General features: G+C 38.3%; 1 protein-coding gene across 2 annotated transcripts; it reads right to left on the bottom strand.

Annotated features, from left to right (window-relative positions):
* Positions 1-195: 195 nt before the first annotated feature.
* LOC101155380 (sorting nexin-27-like) lies at positions 196-18,726 on the bottom strand. Of its 2 annotated transcripts, none has more exons than XM_023964228.1 (13): positions 18,248-18,726; positions 7,919-8,150; positions 7,504-7,696; positions 7,232-7,296; positions 7,043-7,147; positions 6,885-6,963; positions 5,570-5,733; positions 5,403-5,492; positions 4,655-4,804; positions 4,434-4,562; positions 4,233-4,292; positions 4,095-4,157; positions 196-3,981 (listed from the first exon to the last, which is right to left on the bottom strand). In XM_023964228.1, the coding sequence occupies exons 1-13, from the start codon at positions 18,583-18,585 to the stop codon at positions 3,937-3,939; spliced, it is 1,713 nt and encodes a 570-aa protein (XP_023819996.1). In that variant the 5' UTR covers positions 18,586-18,726; the 3' UTR covers positions 196-3,936. The 2 variants fall into 2 exon arrangements, with proteins under 2 accessions (XP_023819996.1, XP_023819995.1); XM_023964227.1 differs by having other exon boundaries at positions 4,109-4,157.
* Between the last annotated feature and the right edge of the window lie 153 nt (positions 18,727-18,879).

The following is an 18,879-nucleotide window of genomic DNA, read 5'->3' as shown; positions in this document are numbered from 1 at the left end:
TCACTGCCTGTTGGGTAATTTTCTCCCAGATCTCATTAAAAGATGCTGGTTTGAGGAGAGGAGGGTCGGGGGGGGGGGGGGGGGGGGGGGGGTTGGAGTGGACAGATGTTGGTACACTGAAAAGGAGAATGGGGAAGGGGGGCTTGTAAAAATCAAGTCACTGTACTCACTGCAGCATAAAACAAATAACTCCAGTTGCATCAATAAAGCAGTTTATTCAAAAGAATATGTTACAATTTATTACAGTAAGCAATGCATCTTCTTTAAATGTAACAATTCAGCATGTCGAGAAACTTGTCGCTTTTCCATTTTCCTCCTATGAAGACTCTTTCATAGCTTTACTGTCTCATCGGAATTCAAACACTGTGGTACTAAAATAAATACATTGAAATGCGACCACGTTCAGAACCGGAACAGAGAGAGACGTGTGGTGACCAGCGGTCGACAACAGCAGACTCGGTTGGGTGGGCAGGGGAGAAAAATCAAGAGAATTAGAAAGTGCACGTTCGAATCTCTCAGCTCAACGTTTTCAATTAAACCCCCTGCAGGCTCCCAGAGAGCTGTTTAAACTCATTAATCAACCTAAAATAGCTTTGGTGAGGAGCAGCCCAGCAACCACCTTTTCTGAGAACAACTAGTTTGAATTCACAACTTTCTCCTGACCAACACACCAACACCTAATACTAACTGAATAGAAGCAAAATCTCTAACCCCATATTATGGGGGTGTGGGTTTTTCTCTTCATAAAAATGATAATGCATCCCAGTGATGTTGCACCACTTGAATAATAGCAGTATCAACAGATGTGTTTGTATCAGTCTCTTCAACATTAAAAAGCAGGTACAAAAGGTTATCAAAGAAAAACACTCAAAATTGGTCAAACAGCATCAAACCTACTCAATAAAGTGTCAATATTACATTCTTTGAATCAAGACATCTTAATTTAAAGGTCAGTTGTGTGATGTTTGAAGAGGAAATAGTATTTCTTGTAGTTCTTTTAAATATCTATAGTGTCTGATTTCATAATAAGGTTTAAACCGTTTTTCCATCTCAGATTATGAACATTTTCTTTTGTTTAAACACTAACTGCATCAGTTTAGAGAAAATAATAACCTTCATTTCATTCATTTGATTGCATCACAGTAATATAGTCAGCTGTGAAAAAGTCTTTAGTGACTGAGAGCTGCATTTATCTTGTAATACAGGGATGAAACTCATTTCTTCTAGTGAGAGAGCCTCGCCCCACTTAGCCTGAATCCTCAGTAGATGACGCCAGAGTACCAGACGCAGAGATAATACTGTTGCATGGAAATTCCACTTGAATTAGAAGCCTATTAGAAATCCTGCAGGGAAATTCAGGAGACAAAGTAATAACTGTGGCCCAGAGAGACTGAAGGAGGAGAAGGACTCCTACTGTCTGTTCTGAGTAATGAACGCAGAAAACAGAAACAAAGTCACTCGAGGTCCACATTGCAGCTCCACATAACCCTGCATGGATTGTTCACATAATACTGTCAGTACACACTGGAATAATCGTATTCCAGTATTTAGTTCACATGAGGACTTTCCAAGTTGCATTTTAAATACAATTAAATGCTTCTTACTGTCAGATAAAGTGCAAGATTCATTGAAACTCTTTAATTGTGCCCTGATCAGTGTGCACCCAAAGGTGGAAAATAAGACTAAATAATCCAGAACGAGAGGACGTTTTTTGGAAGTTTTTAAAATTCCAACCCGACATTTAAGTGTCAGATGACTTAGTAGTTATTTAAGCCCCTTTCAGACATTTGTCAATGCCCTAAATAAATACAAGAAAAGTTCAAACCTAGAGTTGCAAAAGCTGAGACTCCTCCTCTGTGTGCCTTAAATCAATGTATTCTCTTCCTAACCGACTAACATTCTTCTTATGCAGCATGCTCACTATCATATAATGCTTTTTTTTTTACAATGACAAACTGGAAAGACCTATAAGTGTGATTGAATAACTAACACTGCTGCCTAATCAGACAAACTGTTAGTATATTATTATGTGCTCATGAGAAGCTGGGAATCCAGAGTGTCAAGTAAATGGCAAACCTCTTACTCAAATGAAGGAATGCCAACAGTTGAACCCATTAATGTTAAGTATCTGATGTCTGAAAAGGGCTTCATTACAGCACCAAAGTCTGATTTTTCCCTCACTTTTTGAGGCAAACACATCTCTCCACAAACAGATGACAAAGATCTTCCCCTCAGTTAAAGGTAATGGAAGGTATCTGCCAGCGTTTCAGAGTCCCTTTTATTGGGCCTGTGTACACCATCATAACTATCTGATAACCATGAGTGAGTCAAAAACAGCAGGGCAGAGAAGTAGGGGGCAGAATGACTGATTTGACAAAAGAGAAGGGATGAATGAGGGCATTTTGGTCAAAAACCTTCTTCCATCAGTGAAAGCATGGAAAATGAAATTTATCTCCCTGCATGTCAATATTCCCAAACCCATTACCCAGGTATTGATGGAGTGGCTACTTAAAAATCATTCCAACATTCTGGAGGGCTCTAGCCAGTCTCTGGACCTCAATCCAGAAGAGAATCTGTGGAGGGAGTGGAAAATCTATGTCGCAAAACATCAAAACTCTTGAGAAGATCTGCATGGTAGAATGGACCAAAATAGTAGCTACAAAGCAAACCAGGTGGAGACCTACAGGAAACCTTTGATCTTTGTCATCAACAACCAGGGTTACATAAAGTATTAAGGTGAACTTTTATTATTGCCCAAATACTTAATTTCTGCATCATTATACATATAAATTATTATTATGTTTTTAATCATACAATGTGATTTCCTGGATTTTTTTCAGTCTGTCACAGTTGAAATGTTTTTATGATAAACTTTATAGACCCATCTCATTTTAAGAGTTAACAACTTTTAGAATCATAGCCTGACAAAAGCGTTTTAGTCCCATTGTAACTGCAGTCATCAGATCTAATGTGTTTGTATGCTCTTCATTATCTGGCACAACAATAATAAGCCCTGGTTTACATCCCTTATCAGATTTTGTTGTGTGTCTGTGTGGTTGAAGGGACTCAAGCTTTCAAGTTAGTCATGACCAGCGTGTCAAAGCCGCCCTACCGGGGTTTCAGATCTGTAAATTTGATTACATACTTCAGCTGTCCTTCATTCATACCCCATGACAGAAAAATGGCCGTTGGGTTTTACATATTTGTCCTTGGTCATTTTTTGTTTTCTACTTGAATTTTGACTCTCACTTTCCATAATTATTCCCGTTTTTCTTTTTCACATTCTGAGATACAAAGGAAAAAAAAACCTAAATCAGATGAACAAATGCACATGCAGGAAGAAATGTCATTAATACGGAGAAATCTGGGTGTTAATCAAATATCTAAATGTCAGACAACTATTATCAGATTAAGGATGCCAGATCCTGGTTTTTAACATGATCACTTGAATAATCTGGTTACTCAAGAAGCCAGCTAATACTCAGATTTTGTTTGGTGTGCATGTAAACTGACTCATCATTGACGGCGTTCCTTCTTTAAGTGCTTTTACCTTCATCTGTTAATTTCACAGAACATCAAGTTCCATTTCAGCTTCAGCATCCAAAGGCAATAAAAAGAAACAGAAGGAAAGCTTGCATGAATCCATCGCTTCGAGTCTATCATCGCCCAAACTCTTGATTAAATTATAGTTCTGGGATTCCGGATTCAAACCTTTCCAGCCATGTAGCCATATTAGTTTCCTTTCTATCATGTTCTCTCCTGGGCTGAAGGGACGTTTGCTAGTTCGCTCATAGGTGGTAGCTTCTTCTATTATGGTAAATGGAGTTTAAATGACGTCTTTGTAATTAGCAGCCAAGTGCTGCGGCGGCACGGTCAGGGCCGAAACTCTGCTGTTACCGGATCGCCTCTGTAGCTAAGAGGCGATGATCTCTCTTCCTACGTACCCCCATCCCGTCTGTGCCTCAGCAGCTGGAAAATATTCTGCAACAAACACAATGACTAAACTAAGACAAGAAAACTTGCACACAAAAAGGCCAGAAAAACACTCATGAAACCTGAAAGTTGGTGTTATTGAGAGGCAGGCAAAGCCTTACCTTTCCACACATACCATCTTTACTGCAGTTCTTGTTGTCCTTATCTGTTGCCTCTTCTTCTACCTGCAAATATAAAAGTAAACTTTGAATAATAAACTCAAGCGCAAAGGGAAATTTGAGATAGGGGTTTGCATTTACCTCCTTTCTCCACTTGAGCTCACAGAAGATTCTCTCAAAGCACTCGTGCATGTAGTTAAACTGCAGTGTTGATGCACAGAGAGGAAAAAGAGAAACACGCAATCAAACAGTTGCTTTAAAAGAATTCTAGAACACAAAAGTGTGTCTTTTTTCGTCCTCCAGACGCAATAGTACAACAGAAAAAGCTGTTTTTAAACTTACATATGGTGTAAATATCTTTACCCAGCGCGGTTTCTTTTCACCTCTTGCATATTCGAAGCAGAAAGCCATGCCCTCTTCATCTGTGTCCCACCTCTGCATCTCGGCCCAGTCAAATGCAATAACCTGGTTCTGGGGGTTAGAACGACTTTAGTACATTTACTTTAACGCATAAGAAAAAAAAACTTTAAAAAAATATATCATTAAAAATCAGTGAGACTTGCCTCTAGTGTGCCATCTTCTGTACAGGCGTGCAGCTTGAAGTGCTGTATACTGATGGCTGTGATTACGTGGCCTTTCCGCCGGGAGTCGCAAGAACAGTGAGGGAAGATGATTTCATTGTAGCCTTCACAGCTCCTCAACAAACTCAGGTACTGAAGAAAAAAAGGACAGGTTTTAACCATAAACTGTAGATGTGAATAATATGACATCAAACCAAATGTAATGTAGTGCTTTGTTGATAACAACGTTGGAATATATCTATGAGATCTGAAAACTGTGACTCTTTTTGATTGAGACATTTTTCCCACCACATAAATCTTGTCTGGGTGTGGTAGCAGTTGAGGTGGGGTTTGCGGCTACATTCTCATCTGCGAGGACAATTATTGTTTGCCAGTACTCACAAAGACAAGTCTCAACACCACCCTTTTAGTAAGTGTCGGTCTGGAGAAACAAAAGGCTAAAAATCCCTTTTCACTTTGGCTGTGCTGCTCTGTTTGTGCAACTCACAGTAACTATGCACCTACCTCACCTTAGTCAAATTTACTTTGGGGTGGAAACACAAGCATTAGCCTGAAGAGATTGTTTTCACTTCCTAAAAATAAGGTCCTTTTGAAAGGACTGTGTGTCCCTAATCTGCAGGCTCACTGTAATCTAAGTAATAACTGCAATTTTTACTTAAAATCAATCTAGAAAAAAAAGGAAAACTAAACTGAACTAATATAGACTGTAGATATGACTGGTCAGGCTGACCGTGGCCATTTTCTTTTGCTCTGCGAGTTTCTGTAACTGGTAGGACTTCTGTTCAGCTTTCACGAATCCTTTCTTCAAGTCGTCAACAGCCTACAAAAGAAAAGAGTAGGACTACTTAATGTGAAGAAAGCGCAGCATAAAAGGACTCTGCTCATTCGTGCACACACCTGATGAAAGAAGTAGCTGACGGCAAGCAGGTTTTCATTGAGCAGAACCTCTTCTTTTGTTGTGAAAAGCCACTTCCGCAGGGTGAGGCAGGTTCCAGGAATGGCTGAGGTATAGTTCTGTACGTATAGTTTGTGGGGGAACTCGTTGGGCGCAAGCTTACGCACTGAGGTAAAAAGCATAAAAAAAAGACATCTTAAAAAAAACATTAAATTAAATCTTGTTTAAGGCCATAATTTAAAAGGGAAATTGCACGAAAAATATTGTTTTGCTTTGTTTGATTACCTTTAAATAACAGGATTTCAAAGCTGGAGCTTTTTTAAGGAAATGCAGCAGCAAAACTGCTACTGAAAGTCTGACACCCCCACCAAATGATGATTATTTATACTCTTGCCGGAAATCAGCCCTCCAACCTCATCACGACATTACATTTTTTAAAGCACATTTCAATGTCTTCTGTAACATGGCCTACCACACAGGAGAAGCCATGCCTTTGTCAGGTGAAAACAGCATTTCAGAAGGAGTTTTAAATGCTTCTTTTGCTTTGCTGAAACTTTTCTCTGTCACCAGTAAGTACAATTTAAAGGTGGTCAATTTGGTGACGCTGTCAGCCAACAAAAATGTACTTCTAACAGTTTTAATTAGTTATTTAATCAAAGAAACAAAAGCCATCAGAGCTCAAGTACAAACATTTCTTTTTAAAGACCCGCTACGATCATCTTTGAACTATTTTAAAAGTGTTCCCAGTGTTCTGTTATTTATAATTATATTTTTAGGCAAAAACCAAAAACGTGTGTTGTTTTCTAGGCCTTAGTTTCCGCAGAGCGGCAGAGGTTCATTAGAAATTCACCTCCGAGTTGTGGGTGGGACTGCTTTCGCAAAGCAATCCCGCCCCCCTTTCCCTCCTTGTTGCCGAGATCTTGGAGAAGAGAGCTTTTGGTCCCACAGCGTATTTTCTATGTCACAAATAAGCTCTTTTTCAAACTGTATATTTTTTTTCTGTTCCTGATTCACAATAATTTGAACAAAGAAATACTCAGAAATGCTCATTTAAGCTTAATTTTCATCATATATGTCCCCCATCATGAGGAAAGAGCCATAAAAACATGTTAAAAACACCAAAAACATATTTTTATTGGAGTGGATCTTTAAATACTTTTTCAAAAAAAGTCTTATATTGTAATAGACTGAAGAAATATATTTTCATACGTGGCTGTTGTGCGTTTAGACACATTTATATGCACTTTAGTGTTAAAATTAGGCCATATCCAAACACACACACACTTTTTCTTCTTTTTGCTTTTTGTCTTTCCTCACCAAATGTGTGGTTGATGACCTCAAACAGAGCAAAGTAACTGGCTGTTACGCTGTCCATCCCAAGTTTCATAACTACGGCCTGAAAAACAAAAGAGGTCAAATTAGGATCAAAGAGTCCCATTCAGGGAGAATAGCTGCACAGCTGTGTGTGTTTCTACCTGATACACTTGGTCTGTTGTAGAGTTTTTGCGAACTCTGACTGTGAGTGTAGTTTTATCGGGCATTGCTATTCTCAGTTCCACATCTGACACCCCATTATAATTCTTTGCATAAGAAAAGGAAAGATGAGTAGCTGGCACGTAATAAAAAGTAGATATAAGTGCGTAAATGTGTACTTTTCTATTTACCTCATCTGATTCAGACAAAAACTCCTGCATAATGTCGCTTTCTCCTATTACCCGTACAGAGCATACTGTGGAAAAAATGCATAATATTGAGTTCAAACTGTTTTGCACTTCAAATCCAACTATAAATACATAATCCACACAAGTGTAAAAAAGAAATAAATTACAATTTTTTGTCTAAAGATGTAATTTTACATGAACTTTATAAAATAAAATGCAAGAAAAGAACCCGTCAATGAACACTGTTTCATCCACCAGACGTGCCCTCCCGTCACCTTTCTCCAAGTATTCCTCCAAGCCTCTGCGTCGCGCATCCAACTGCTGCTCCGACAGAGAAAACGGCCATTTCCCAGGCAGCTTCGGAAATGCAAAACTGCCAAATTCCCTCTTCAGGTTTTGGTGCAAAATCACAAATTCCCGGTAGCGCTTGGAACACAGCTGTCTCCCTGCCATGTAGACATGATATACCTGCAATAGAGGGATGTTTCACAGTGAAAAACAGGGAGGACCTAAACAGCTTGTTGGATACACCAGTAACTTCCATCTTGGAACTGTCCATCCAAGTTTGAATATTGACTTGATTTCTCATTTTAATCCTCATTTCTTTAATCTCTGCCGGCTCATTGACCTTTACCCTAAATCCAGACTTTACTTCATGTTTCCAGACACCCATTTGAGCTGTGTACACACCACAAACTTTTCGCTGTTGAGATCCGTGTGTTTGTAGCTGGGAATGGAGATGGGAACGGCTTGCTTGTCAGAGTAGTCATAACAGGACTGGGCTGATCCGTCGTCGCCCAGATCCAGACAGTCAGCCTCCTGTGGCGGCACAGACAGCACGGTGAGCACCAGCTCTCTCTCGCCGGCGCGGATCAGATCCACCACCTGCTTGTGCGTAGCCCCTTCCACGTTCACACCATTGCTGTTTACAGACACAGAGAGGAACCTGTTAGAGGGAACCTACTTTATCTTAGCGGTTTTAAAGTCCCTGTCTGATCCTCTTTTGATCTATTGTCAAAGCACTGCAAGACGTCTTTTAATTATGATTATGTCGTTTTTGGCTGAAATAAAAAAAAACCTGTGTCATTTTCTGGGCCATAGTTTCTGAAGAGCAGGAGGAGTTCATTAGAAATTTGACTCTGAATTTTGGGCGGGACTGTTGGTGCGGGTAAGCCCATCCCTACTCCCCCTCATCCATCTGTTTACACACTCTCCTGCTAGATCACAGCCCCTCACACTCCTAACATAACATTAGTGGCGCAACTATGCAGTAAATATTGCAGCAATCCAGCCGTACAGTTTTGAACCTGATGCCAGCTCAGATGAGGAAACTGAAGACGTGCATGAATCTACAGTATGTGTCGGCAAGCGGTGCCACCAGAATAGAGCGGACTTTTTTTGTCTGCTCCTAATTCCTGATTTGAATTAAGAAATACTTGGGAAAGCAAGTTTTAATCGTAATTTTCTTTATACTTGTCTTTCCATAGTGAGAAAATGCCACAAGAGCATGTGAAAAACACCATTTTCATTGGAGTGGGTCTTTAAATTCTCCAGCAATAGAACACTTTAGGGTTTTCAATTTTTATCAACACCTTAGTATCTTCATTACGATTAACTATTATATTTTTTGGAAAAACAATATGATGGTGCAATCAAATACATAAACACAAAGAAATATCAAAATATTGTTCCCATCAAAGCTTTTTTTTTTCCAAATAGACGCAACATAAAGTCAGAAAAAAAAAAGCAACCGTAAATTCAGAACAGTTGGTTTTACTTTATTTATTTTATGTTCTTTTTCCATATTATTACATATCAAGACCAAGTACATGACTAATATATTAAAATTGTTTTTAATTATCGGAAATACTTGTTCCTTCATCATTGCTTGGGCTTTGACATGCTTTTTTTAAGAAACAAAGAGTTGTGTCACAGGTATAGCAGAGCAGCAGCAACACTGGGAGTGGGCCTTTTGACAGCAGGGTGTTAAAGGATAAAACGCTAATGAAAGAGTCAAAGCAAACTCCCTCATAGTTAATAACCCAGAGGAGCTGTGGTGCCTCCTGGAAAAGGGTTTCTGTAGAACATGTGGATACTTCTTAGAAACAGTTCCAACAGCTTGGCAAAGCTAGCAAAGATTTTCTAAGAATGAAAATGGGGCATTTGTTTAATGGTCGAATGATTTCAAGGTTTAGGTTTTAGCTGTGCATTACAGTATAAGTCCCAAGTTTGATTTAAAGAAAAAATCAAGATGGAAAAGCCCACTACTGCTGACAACTTTCAACGTAAAAAATACTGCATATTATGTTGTTTGGTCATAATTTAATGTAAAGTGAGGAATCATAACTGAATTACTTTGCTGCACAAAGTAATGCCATTGGATCATGTGACTGCATGACAAAAACAAGCCCATTTCCACACTGAAATCTAGCAGATTTGATATCTCATATACTAACTCCATGTTAAAGAATAGACCTACTACTGTTTTCATAGTAGCATTAAAAAATATATTCCTGTGCATGTAGAGTTTTAAAAAGATTAAAAAGCAGACAAATCAAATACCAGCTCAGCTATTTAGGGGCAGGATTTGTTTCGTGGACAGCTGACAGCTCAACGGTTATGTCAGCAGGTATGTCATGGCATGGCTTCTGTTGGCAGCATGTCAGAACTAAAAAGCTCAGAGGCTCCTAATAACTACAGGAAAGAGACGGCTAGACAAGACAGTGGAATCAAGTGAAGTGAGGCCTTCTGCAGCAGAAGCACAGGTCGAGCCCTGGAATAAAGACATCACCATGTTGATTTATTCACCGTAGGTAATGAATAATAGGAGGAGAGAAAAAGTCATTTTCCATTTACAGTTGAGGTGATAAGTTAGGCAACAACAACAACAAAAAATTGCATACGGGGCAAAATATCACAGCATAATAAATATTTATTGACATTTAACTGGCACCAAGAGAACTATTTAATGCCTGTGGCTGCAAACCATCTCTCATTCTTCAGAGCCTTGTGCTAGCTAAGGTCGTCAGTAGCTTCTAAAAAAGCTATTAGAAAACAAAACACAATCCCTAAAAACAATAAGAAACTTTGCCATAAAATTTAACACAATATACTAATATGAATGTGTGCATCTTAAAACCATTAAAAGTATACATGGTGTAAATACATGGGAAGTGTTTGCTCTGCAGCTCATACTGAACAAACCCGGATAAAGTACAAATGTAGATGTACTCATTGAACCACAACTACATCTCTAAAAGTTCGAATATTTTGGAAAACATTTCATATTTTTGTATATTAATTTTGGATTTTGTATATTATTATTCAAAAAGTGAAATGTGTATGATGTGTAGAATTGCTACACAAATATTTAAAATATTGAAACCCTTTTTTTCTTGTCATTTATCTAAAATTCAGCATCTCAGCCATCAGATGAATAAAGACTTTTCTAAAGACTTTTGTCATTTCAATCTTTGGTTGGGCTTCTTTTATGTAGGAATTTCTGCATCAATCCATCGTGGCATCGGGGAGATCAGCCTATAGTACTGCACTGAGTATAATGGAGGTCTAGGTTACTTTAGTAGCTGCCTTCAGGTCATCTGCATTCTTGGATGTGCTGTCTCTCATCTTCCCATTAACAACAGCCAATAGATCTTCTTTAGGATTCAAGTCAGATGAGTTTATTGGGACAATTATTTACAGTAACACCATGGTCACTGAACCAACTGGTGGTCCCTTTAGCAGTGTGGGGAAAATGAAACTCGGATCTCCGTATAAGAGAAAGCAGCATTAAGTGTTCCTGGTAGACAGCTGCAATTACTGTGGACTTCAGAAAGTACAGTGAACCAACGACAGCAGTCCAAACCGTCACACAATGTGGAAACTTTACTCTGTACTTCTGGGTCGCTCCTCACGCTGGGACCTCAATTTCAAAATAAATGCAACATGTCGTTTCATCTGAACAAGGACTTTGGGCCGATGAAATACAATCCAGTTTTATTTCCCATGAGCACACGTGAGACGCTTCTGATGCCTCTGGTTCATTAGTGGCTTGACACACGAATATTTGTAGCTCGTTTGTCCGAGTGTGGTGTCTCTTGACGCACTAATTCCAGACTCAGTGCATTCCTTGTGATGCCATTTCAAATACTTAAATGCCTTTCACTTGTCAATCCTCTCAAATCTGTGTTTATTCTTCACGCTGGTGCACTTTTTTGCTTCCACTCAATGTTCTCCTAATATGCGTTGATAGTACAGCACTCTGTGAACAAGCAGCTTGTTTGGTAAAGGCCTTTAGTGGCCTGTTGTCACAGCCTATCAAATCATATTCTGGATTTACTGAAATTAGTTATCTTAAACAAAGGTTATACAGAGTGAAGTAAGAATTCATAATTTTAAAAGAATCTGGAACAACAAAGAATCAGATAAGAAATACATCTTAATTATGAAAAACTGGACAGAACATTCAACAACAAAAACAAAAGAACGTTCTCGGAAATTATGAATTTGTGGCCTTGAATTAGTATTTTGTGTCAACTAACTAACAGTTTGTGAGCTCAACAGTATTTTGTGGACATAAATTGACTTTTTTTTGTATTAAGAGTGCACAATTTAGCATTCGTGGTCACGAATTAGTTGTAGGAACTGATAATGCTAGATAATGCTAAAATCCTGATTAGAGTGCATAAACTATGAGGGGCCGTATAAGACATTATTTATTCTGAACCATTCACATTCATACATTCTTGCTCTCACAGTCATATATACTCTCTTTCGCATACATATATTCTCTTATGCATCCATATATTCTCTCTCTCACATTCATACATTCTTGCTCTCACAGTCATATATACTCTCTTTCGCATACATATATTCTCACTTGCACATCCATATATTCTCTCTCTCGCATGCATATATATTCTCTTACGCATTCATATATTCTCACTTGCACATCCATATATTCTCTCTCTTGCATGCATATATATTACTTTACACATACATACATTCTCACTCTCATTGTCACTCTTAAAAAAGAATGTATGTATGTGAAAGACAAGTATATATGAACGTGTGAGGAAGAGTTTATATGTGTGTGTGAGAGAGGAGTATGCATGAAACGGAAGTTACTTTGCATGAAAAGGAAGGCACTTTGAATGAAAAGGAAGGCACTTTGAATGAAACGGAAGGCAGATGATTTCTCGTGCTCTGATTGGACGAGAGGCCGCCACCTCCCATTTTGAACACACTCTAAACCCTATCACTTGTACTGACTCATAACTATTAAGGTTACACAACTTAAATGTCATTTTGTAGTTGATTCAACTATAAAGTATTAAGCTCTATCAAGATTTTTTCAAATTTAACTTAACAGTGCTAAATATTTTAAAGCTTATTTGTATCTAGCACTCAAAAATTTTAAGATCCCTGAAGTAGCGTCATGACGTCATCACGTACTGGTGGGAGGGTCTTTCGTTTTCTCTACGTTAGCTCAGGTGGCCATGTTGGATTTGCCGAATGCGAGTATGCGACGTTTGAAATTGAAAGTCGAGCATTTTATTATTCTGCAAAGCGTTGCGATTTCGTCCCGCTTCAAGACGCCCCAACCTCGGGTTTTTTTTTCATCCGCCTCATCGCTGATGGTGCCGTCTTGTCTTCAGCCCTGATTTTATTTGGTAAGTATCGTTCATGGTTTATGAATGAATGCTTTAAAAATGCTCTTATACTACCGTAAATGTGGTTTACTGTTGTTTAAACATATGTGTGTTATGATTGTTTTAGAGATTAATGTGGAAATGTATACATGATTAGTTTGTCATAGCAGACGTATGGCGAGCCAAACCCAAAATGCATTTCTGCCCGTAAGTTACGACAGTGATGAGGTTTTTTTTTTCAGAGGTAGAAATGATCTGTTATGCTGCAATCACACTAAACATGATCCGCGTGTGAAATTCGCGTTGGAGGCCTCTGTCTGTGGCTAAAGTTTGCTGCTGGACATTTGTCCAAAAATGTCACTCAAAGCCTCTAACGGTTGTGTGGGAGGAGCTACCGCCAACAGTTTTAAGCCTGGTTGCGACATGGAAGCATTGGGTTTTGAATGCAGCTTTAAGCTTTTATAAATCACTGATCTCCGTTATAAAAAAGGTTTTTGTAAAAATAAATTAATCAACGTGCTCGTGTTGTGTTCAGGTACCGAACTACAGAGTGTTCAGTGTTTCACCTCCAGGTAGACGCCAAGGCCAGCGAGGTAACTTGTCTCAGTTATTTGTCTAGAGCTATTTTAAAAAAACAAAAAATGCAATAGGTTGTGTAGTGCAATAAATGTTTTTTGATCAGAATATAATTGAAACATTTTTTAACATTGAAAAATCTCTTTTGGACTTTTTCAGATACTGAACTTCAGAAAGTTCACCAGAAAGTCACCATTTCACCAGAAAAGACCTGTCAGTGGGTGAGTTTTATACTTATTTAATGCATTCATCCTGAACTATTACCATTATTAGATTTATACGGCAGCATGGAAACATTTATGCACATTTTAACTAGCCAAAGGTCTAAATAGAGCTGAAATTATTTACAATTTAACTAAACATATTTAGATTGCAGGCTGAAGGTGGCACAATGGAATGGAGGTGCAAGTTGTGTTCTGTTACTTTGGCACTATGCAGTACTACATATAATACTGCAGTACTACATAGCCAATATTCCAAAGTGTTTCCACTGCCATGTATGTGGAGACACTTTGGAATACTGTCATGTCTTTATGACAGTATATTACAATAATAAAATGATGTTGCATTAGCACCATTCCATCATTTGAAACCATGAAAACTCATCTGTCAAGATCTGAAATGGATTTATGTAGAGTAGATGCAGTCAGAGGAAATTGTGCAGTTTTTACATGTTTGTGTAACTTAAAGCTGCCCTTTTCTGAGACTAAGTCCACCAAAACAGACAGGAACTGGCCAGCTTGGTTAGGATTTATGACCTCCAGGTGAATTTCTAATGTGCATAATTCAAAAACGGATAACAAATCATTTGTAAACAGCTGTAAGAAGCCACGGTGTAACTTGCCTTCAAATGACTTTGGGTCTTTGACCTGAAGTGGATCATGACATAAACACTGTATTGTCCTCTTACTAGAAATAGACATCTAGAAAAGGTATCATTTTATTATTTCTTAAAGTTCCTTAAGTAAATATTGGAAGTGTTTGCTCTGCATTTGCTTCAAAGGTAATGGATATTTCTTTTTATTCTTTTAGGACCAGCGTGACGTGAACATGAGACGGGCACTTGTCCTCCTTGCACTTCCTGTTTATCTGCATGAAGATGCCTCCAACTTCTTCAAGACCTGTACAGTAAGTGCACACGACTCCCTGTCAATGGTTTTCACTAATCCTTTAATATTGATTGAGATTTTATTGAGTGACATAATAAATAGGGCAATTGTTTGTAGTTTGTAAACTGAGTGATATTTTTAAATGGTTTTAAAACTGAGACGGAAGATGAAAGGCGAACATCAGGGACTCCTGATTGGAAGGAGTGGAGTTTCGTTTACCTTTTCTGCTCCTGATCCATCATTATTTGAATAAAGAAAAATGAAGCTTTAGTCTTAAATTATTTTATAAATGTCCTCCTTCAGAAAAATGCTAAAGAACTTTTTAAAAACACAATTTTAATTGGAGTTGGTCCTTAAAACATCATAGCCAGTTGATTAAAAGCTAACAGAATGTTAGCATGAAAAGATTCCCATTGACAGATGGCAGGAATGTCAGTTTTGGACATTAGTGTGATGAATATCTTTGAGGGTCTGAACTCATCTGTGTTTTTTGTTTTGTATTTTCCAGAATACCAGACCTCACAGACACTGCTGTGGGTATCTTCTCAGTTGTCGTGGTGATGCTCCTGATGCTGCCGTCAGTGGTCCCACAGATCTGGCTGACTAATCTCTTCTAACTCTTCGGGGACATCTATGCTCTGGACCTACAGCACCCCAAAAAACTTGAACTTGCCTTCATATTTATTCAGAATGCTGTCTTGAGCCTTGAGGACAGCAAACCACTGAAAGGACATTTATTGACGCTGAAGAATGTTTCGTTGAGTGAGTCTTCCAGAATGGACTATTTGTTGGTTTAAGTGTTATGTAACTAATGTGTTTTGTTGTGATCATTTGCTTTTTCTGCCGTAAAAAACAAAACCAACTCTTTTTGTCAATATGTTGTGTGGCACTCTTATAATGCAGTTTTATTGCACTTATTGTTTCTTCATCCTCTTAATATTTGTGCTTTTTTTTAAAGAGCAATTAAAAAAAGTGTATTAAGCAATCACTATTGTGTGGCCTTCACGTTTGTTGGTTTTTATCAATGTTAGCCTTTAAAATGTAGTGGGGCAGTATCAATATCTCTGTTTAGAATATTTTAAGCTGAAGAATTTTAAATATTTTCAATGCTACACATTTAATGAGTTAAAGAATTTATAAAGCATTTGAGTGAATTTTACATATTTTATGAGTTGAGTAATATAAAAATATAGTTAGTTAAAGCGTTTTTTAGTTGGAAAATATTAAAAACTTTAAGTAAATAATCTCTCTTTTATAAGTTGAGGAATCTTAATATTTTTTATATGAAATAATACAAATGTAAGCCAACTGACAATATGAATTTTAATAAATGTTAACTTAAAAGTTTTAATAATATAACTTAACTGTTGCGTAATCTGTTACACAATAATTTTTAAGTTCAGTCAACTCGCTAGGGATTACAGTGCAGACGCTAACATGAACAAGCAAGAAATCCCAAATTAACAGACTTGTGTTGTGGAAAGGTATGTTTTTCAGCTAGCAGGAATAATCAAAGTATCTGTTCTCTGTTTCAAAATGAGATTGCCACAAAACCGTATGTTATCTCATACTGGAACAGCTTTGGATGTAGAATTCAGTGGGAAAAGGTTTGGACCCTTTCCTGCCACAAAAGTATTTCATCACCAATAAAATCAGAGAAATTTCTTTCAAAATTCTTCACAAATTTTATCCAGTGAAACATTTCTTTACTAAGTTTAAAAAAGATCTGGACATAAACTGTTCATTCTGTCATTCCTCACCAGAAACTGTGCCTCATCTTTTTTGGTTTTGCTCTTTCACTCAACTATTTTGGAAAGATGTGATACATTTTATAAGAACTCATCTATGTGAAGATTATAGATTATTTTACGAGCATATTATTTTTGGATATTTTACACAAGAAAGACTTAATGCAGAAAAAATATATGTAGTTAATTTACTTATAATTATGGCTAAATACTTTATACACAAGTGTAAATATGCCAACAATAAAACCGTGTTTTATGTTTTTCAGAAAGAAATGGTTTTGTATGTGAACAGTATTAAATCTTCCACTAACAAAAAAGCTGTCAGAACAGTTGAAACATGGTCTCTCCTGAAACTTTAACAGATTCCTTTGCCTTATTATTTTTGTTTTCTTTTTGCATAACCTGTTTTACATGGTTATCATTATGTTTTTTTGTTCATTCTCATGGCGAACGTGAAGATTGTATTTTGCACACAGTGGAGTTTTGTGTTTGGTATTTTGTATGTGCAAGATATTGTTAATAAAGTTTATTTTTAAAAAAAAACGAACCGGCAAGAAGTAGCCACGGGGGTCCTGCAGCCATCGGAACCTTAACAAATATTTCATCTCCACCTCACCGTTGCCTTTTTTAAGAAATGACAGCTGGTTTTCCCACATTTATATGTAGTTATGGATCGAAAACAAGAGGAATTTGTTTTAATGTAAATGCGTGTTCCAGCGTCTACAGGAAGTGTCGCCCATAATTCACGCAAAGGCTCATGGGGGCTAGGAATAAGGTGGATACGGATTTTCTGTTTCGGTGGCACTTCTATTACCATTATTGGTATTTGAGACATTCCTTTGTGTCTCTAGAGATGCAGACAGATTTGTGACCACTTGAGGTGAAGATAAAATATTTCTTAAGGTTCCGATGGCCTTCTTATTGGTTCGTGTTAGCGTCTGTTCAAAATGGGAGGTGGCGGCCTCTCGTCCAATCAGAGCACGAGAAATCATCTGCCTTCCGTTTCATTCAAAGTGCCTTCCTTTTCATTCAAAGTGCCTTCCTTTTCATGCAAAGTAACTTCCGTTTCATGCATACTCCTCTCTCACACACACATATAAACTCTTCCTCACACGTTCATATATACTTGTCTTTCACATACATACATTCTTTTTTAAGAGTGACAATGAGAGTGAGAATGTATGTATGTGTAAAGTAATATATATGCATGCGAGAGAGAGAATATATGGATGTGCAAGTGAGAATATATGAATGCGTAAGAGAATATATATGCATGCGAGAGAGAGAATATATGGATGTGCAAGTGAGAATATATGTATGCGAAAGAGAGTATAGATGACTGTGAGAGCAAGAATGTATGAATGTGAGAGAGAGAATATATGGATGCGTAAGAGAATATATGTATGCGAAAGAGAGTATATATGACTGTGAGAGCAAGAATGTATGAATGTGAATGGTTCAGAATAAATAATGTCTTATACGGCCCCTCATACCTCATAACGCCGTGCTCTCTTCTCCATAGCAACAGTCTAACATCAGCACGCAGGTTTCACGCATACTAGCGCCAGCGTGGAATGCAAAAATGGAAAACCGAGAGGAATCATCAATGCAGTCAATAAAGATGAGGGAGAATTCGGGTTAAAAACAAGCTAACAAACAAGGAGCGTTTGTGTGTCCGGAACATAGTTGGAATTTCTAATCATGATTCCTGAATCTCTCCATTGACACACACAGACCTCCCTTTGAGTAGAATGAACTGCCTGCACAGCCAGGGTTGATGGTGGCAGGTCGCTGTGCCCTCTTTTCATAGGGAATGGTGCTCCAAACTGCTGTTTGGCCTGCTTTATCATCGACATGTTACATTTTTAAAACCCGAAAAAGTAGTTTGCACACAAGTTGTGATCTTAGAGTTGAATGAAAGTAGAAAGCACTTACACCTCGAGGATCCTGTCACCCTTGGAGATGCCTGCTCTGTCAGCGGCTCCCCCCGGTAGGACAGCACTAACGTGCTGCAGTGGCGCGTACAGTTCCCCGTTAATGCTTCGGAGCTGCCCTCCTTCACTAACTTGTCCCCGGACATTGAAACCGTAGCCCGAGTCCGACTTCACAATTCGAACCGGTCGTGGGCCCGAGGTAACAGTAGCTGGGGTCTGGACACCACCGCCGCCGGCGTCTGGAGTAACGTTACCGCTATCCGCGCCGCTGCAGGATGTAGGGTGAGGCAGAGGAGGGACCGGCGAACAAATGTCTTGTCCCTCGACGTCCGCCATCATTCAATTATAGTTGTATAATCCACTCCCACTCGGTTGACATTAAATATCATAGAAACATTGGCTGCAGTTGCAGGCTAATCAAGTTAGCTAGCTAACTGACTGTTATCTCCCGGAAAAAGCCGAAACCTCACGAAACCTCCTTCTGCTGTTTTTTGAGAGTCCAGTAGGGGGCGTTTTCCGCACAGATACATTTTCCGGCTCATTTCCTATGCCCCCTTTTTTCTTTTTCAATGGCCCTAATCTTCTTCCGTAGGGTAACATACTGACAAGTCATTTACTTAAAAAATAATTCCC

This window comes from Oryzias latipes, chromosome 16 (genome assembly GCF_002234675.1).
Source record: "Oryzias latipes chromosome 16, ASM223467v1".
Classification (NCBI taxonomy): Eukaryota; Metazoa; Chordata; class Actinopteri; order Beloniformes; family Adrianichthyidae; genus Oryzias; species Oryzias latipes.
The sequence above is the reverse complement of the archived record's forward strand: the minus strand, read 5'-3'. Positions and strand labels throughout refer to the sequence as shown.

Bases quoted from the DNA above. Each gene is read 5' to 3' on its own strand.
- LOC101155380 (XM_023964227.1), bottom strand. From the start codon at position 18,585: ATGATGGCGGACGTCGAGGGACAAGACATTTGTTCGCCGGTCCCTCCT. The intron at 7,697-7,918 runs GTGTGTACACAG...CCTCTATTGCAG, and splicing joins TCAACAGCGAAAAGTTTGTG to GTATATCATGTCTACATGGC. The intron at 7,148-7,231 runs GTAAATAGAAAA...TCTTATGCAAAG, and splicing joins TTTTGTCTGAATCAGATGAG to AATTATAATGGGGTGTCAGA.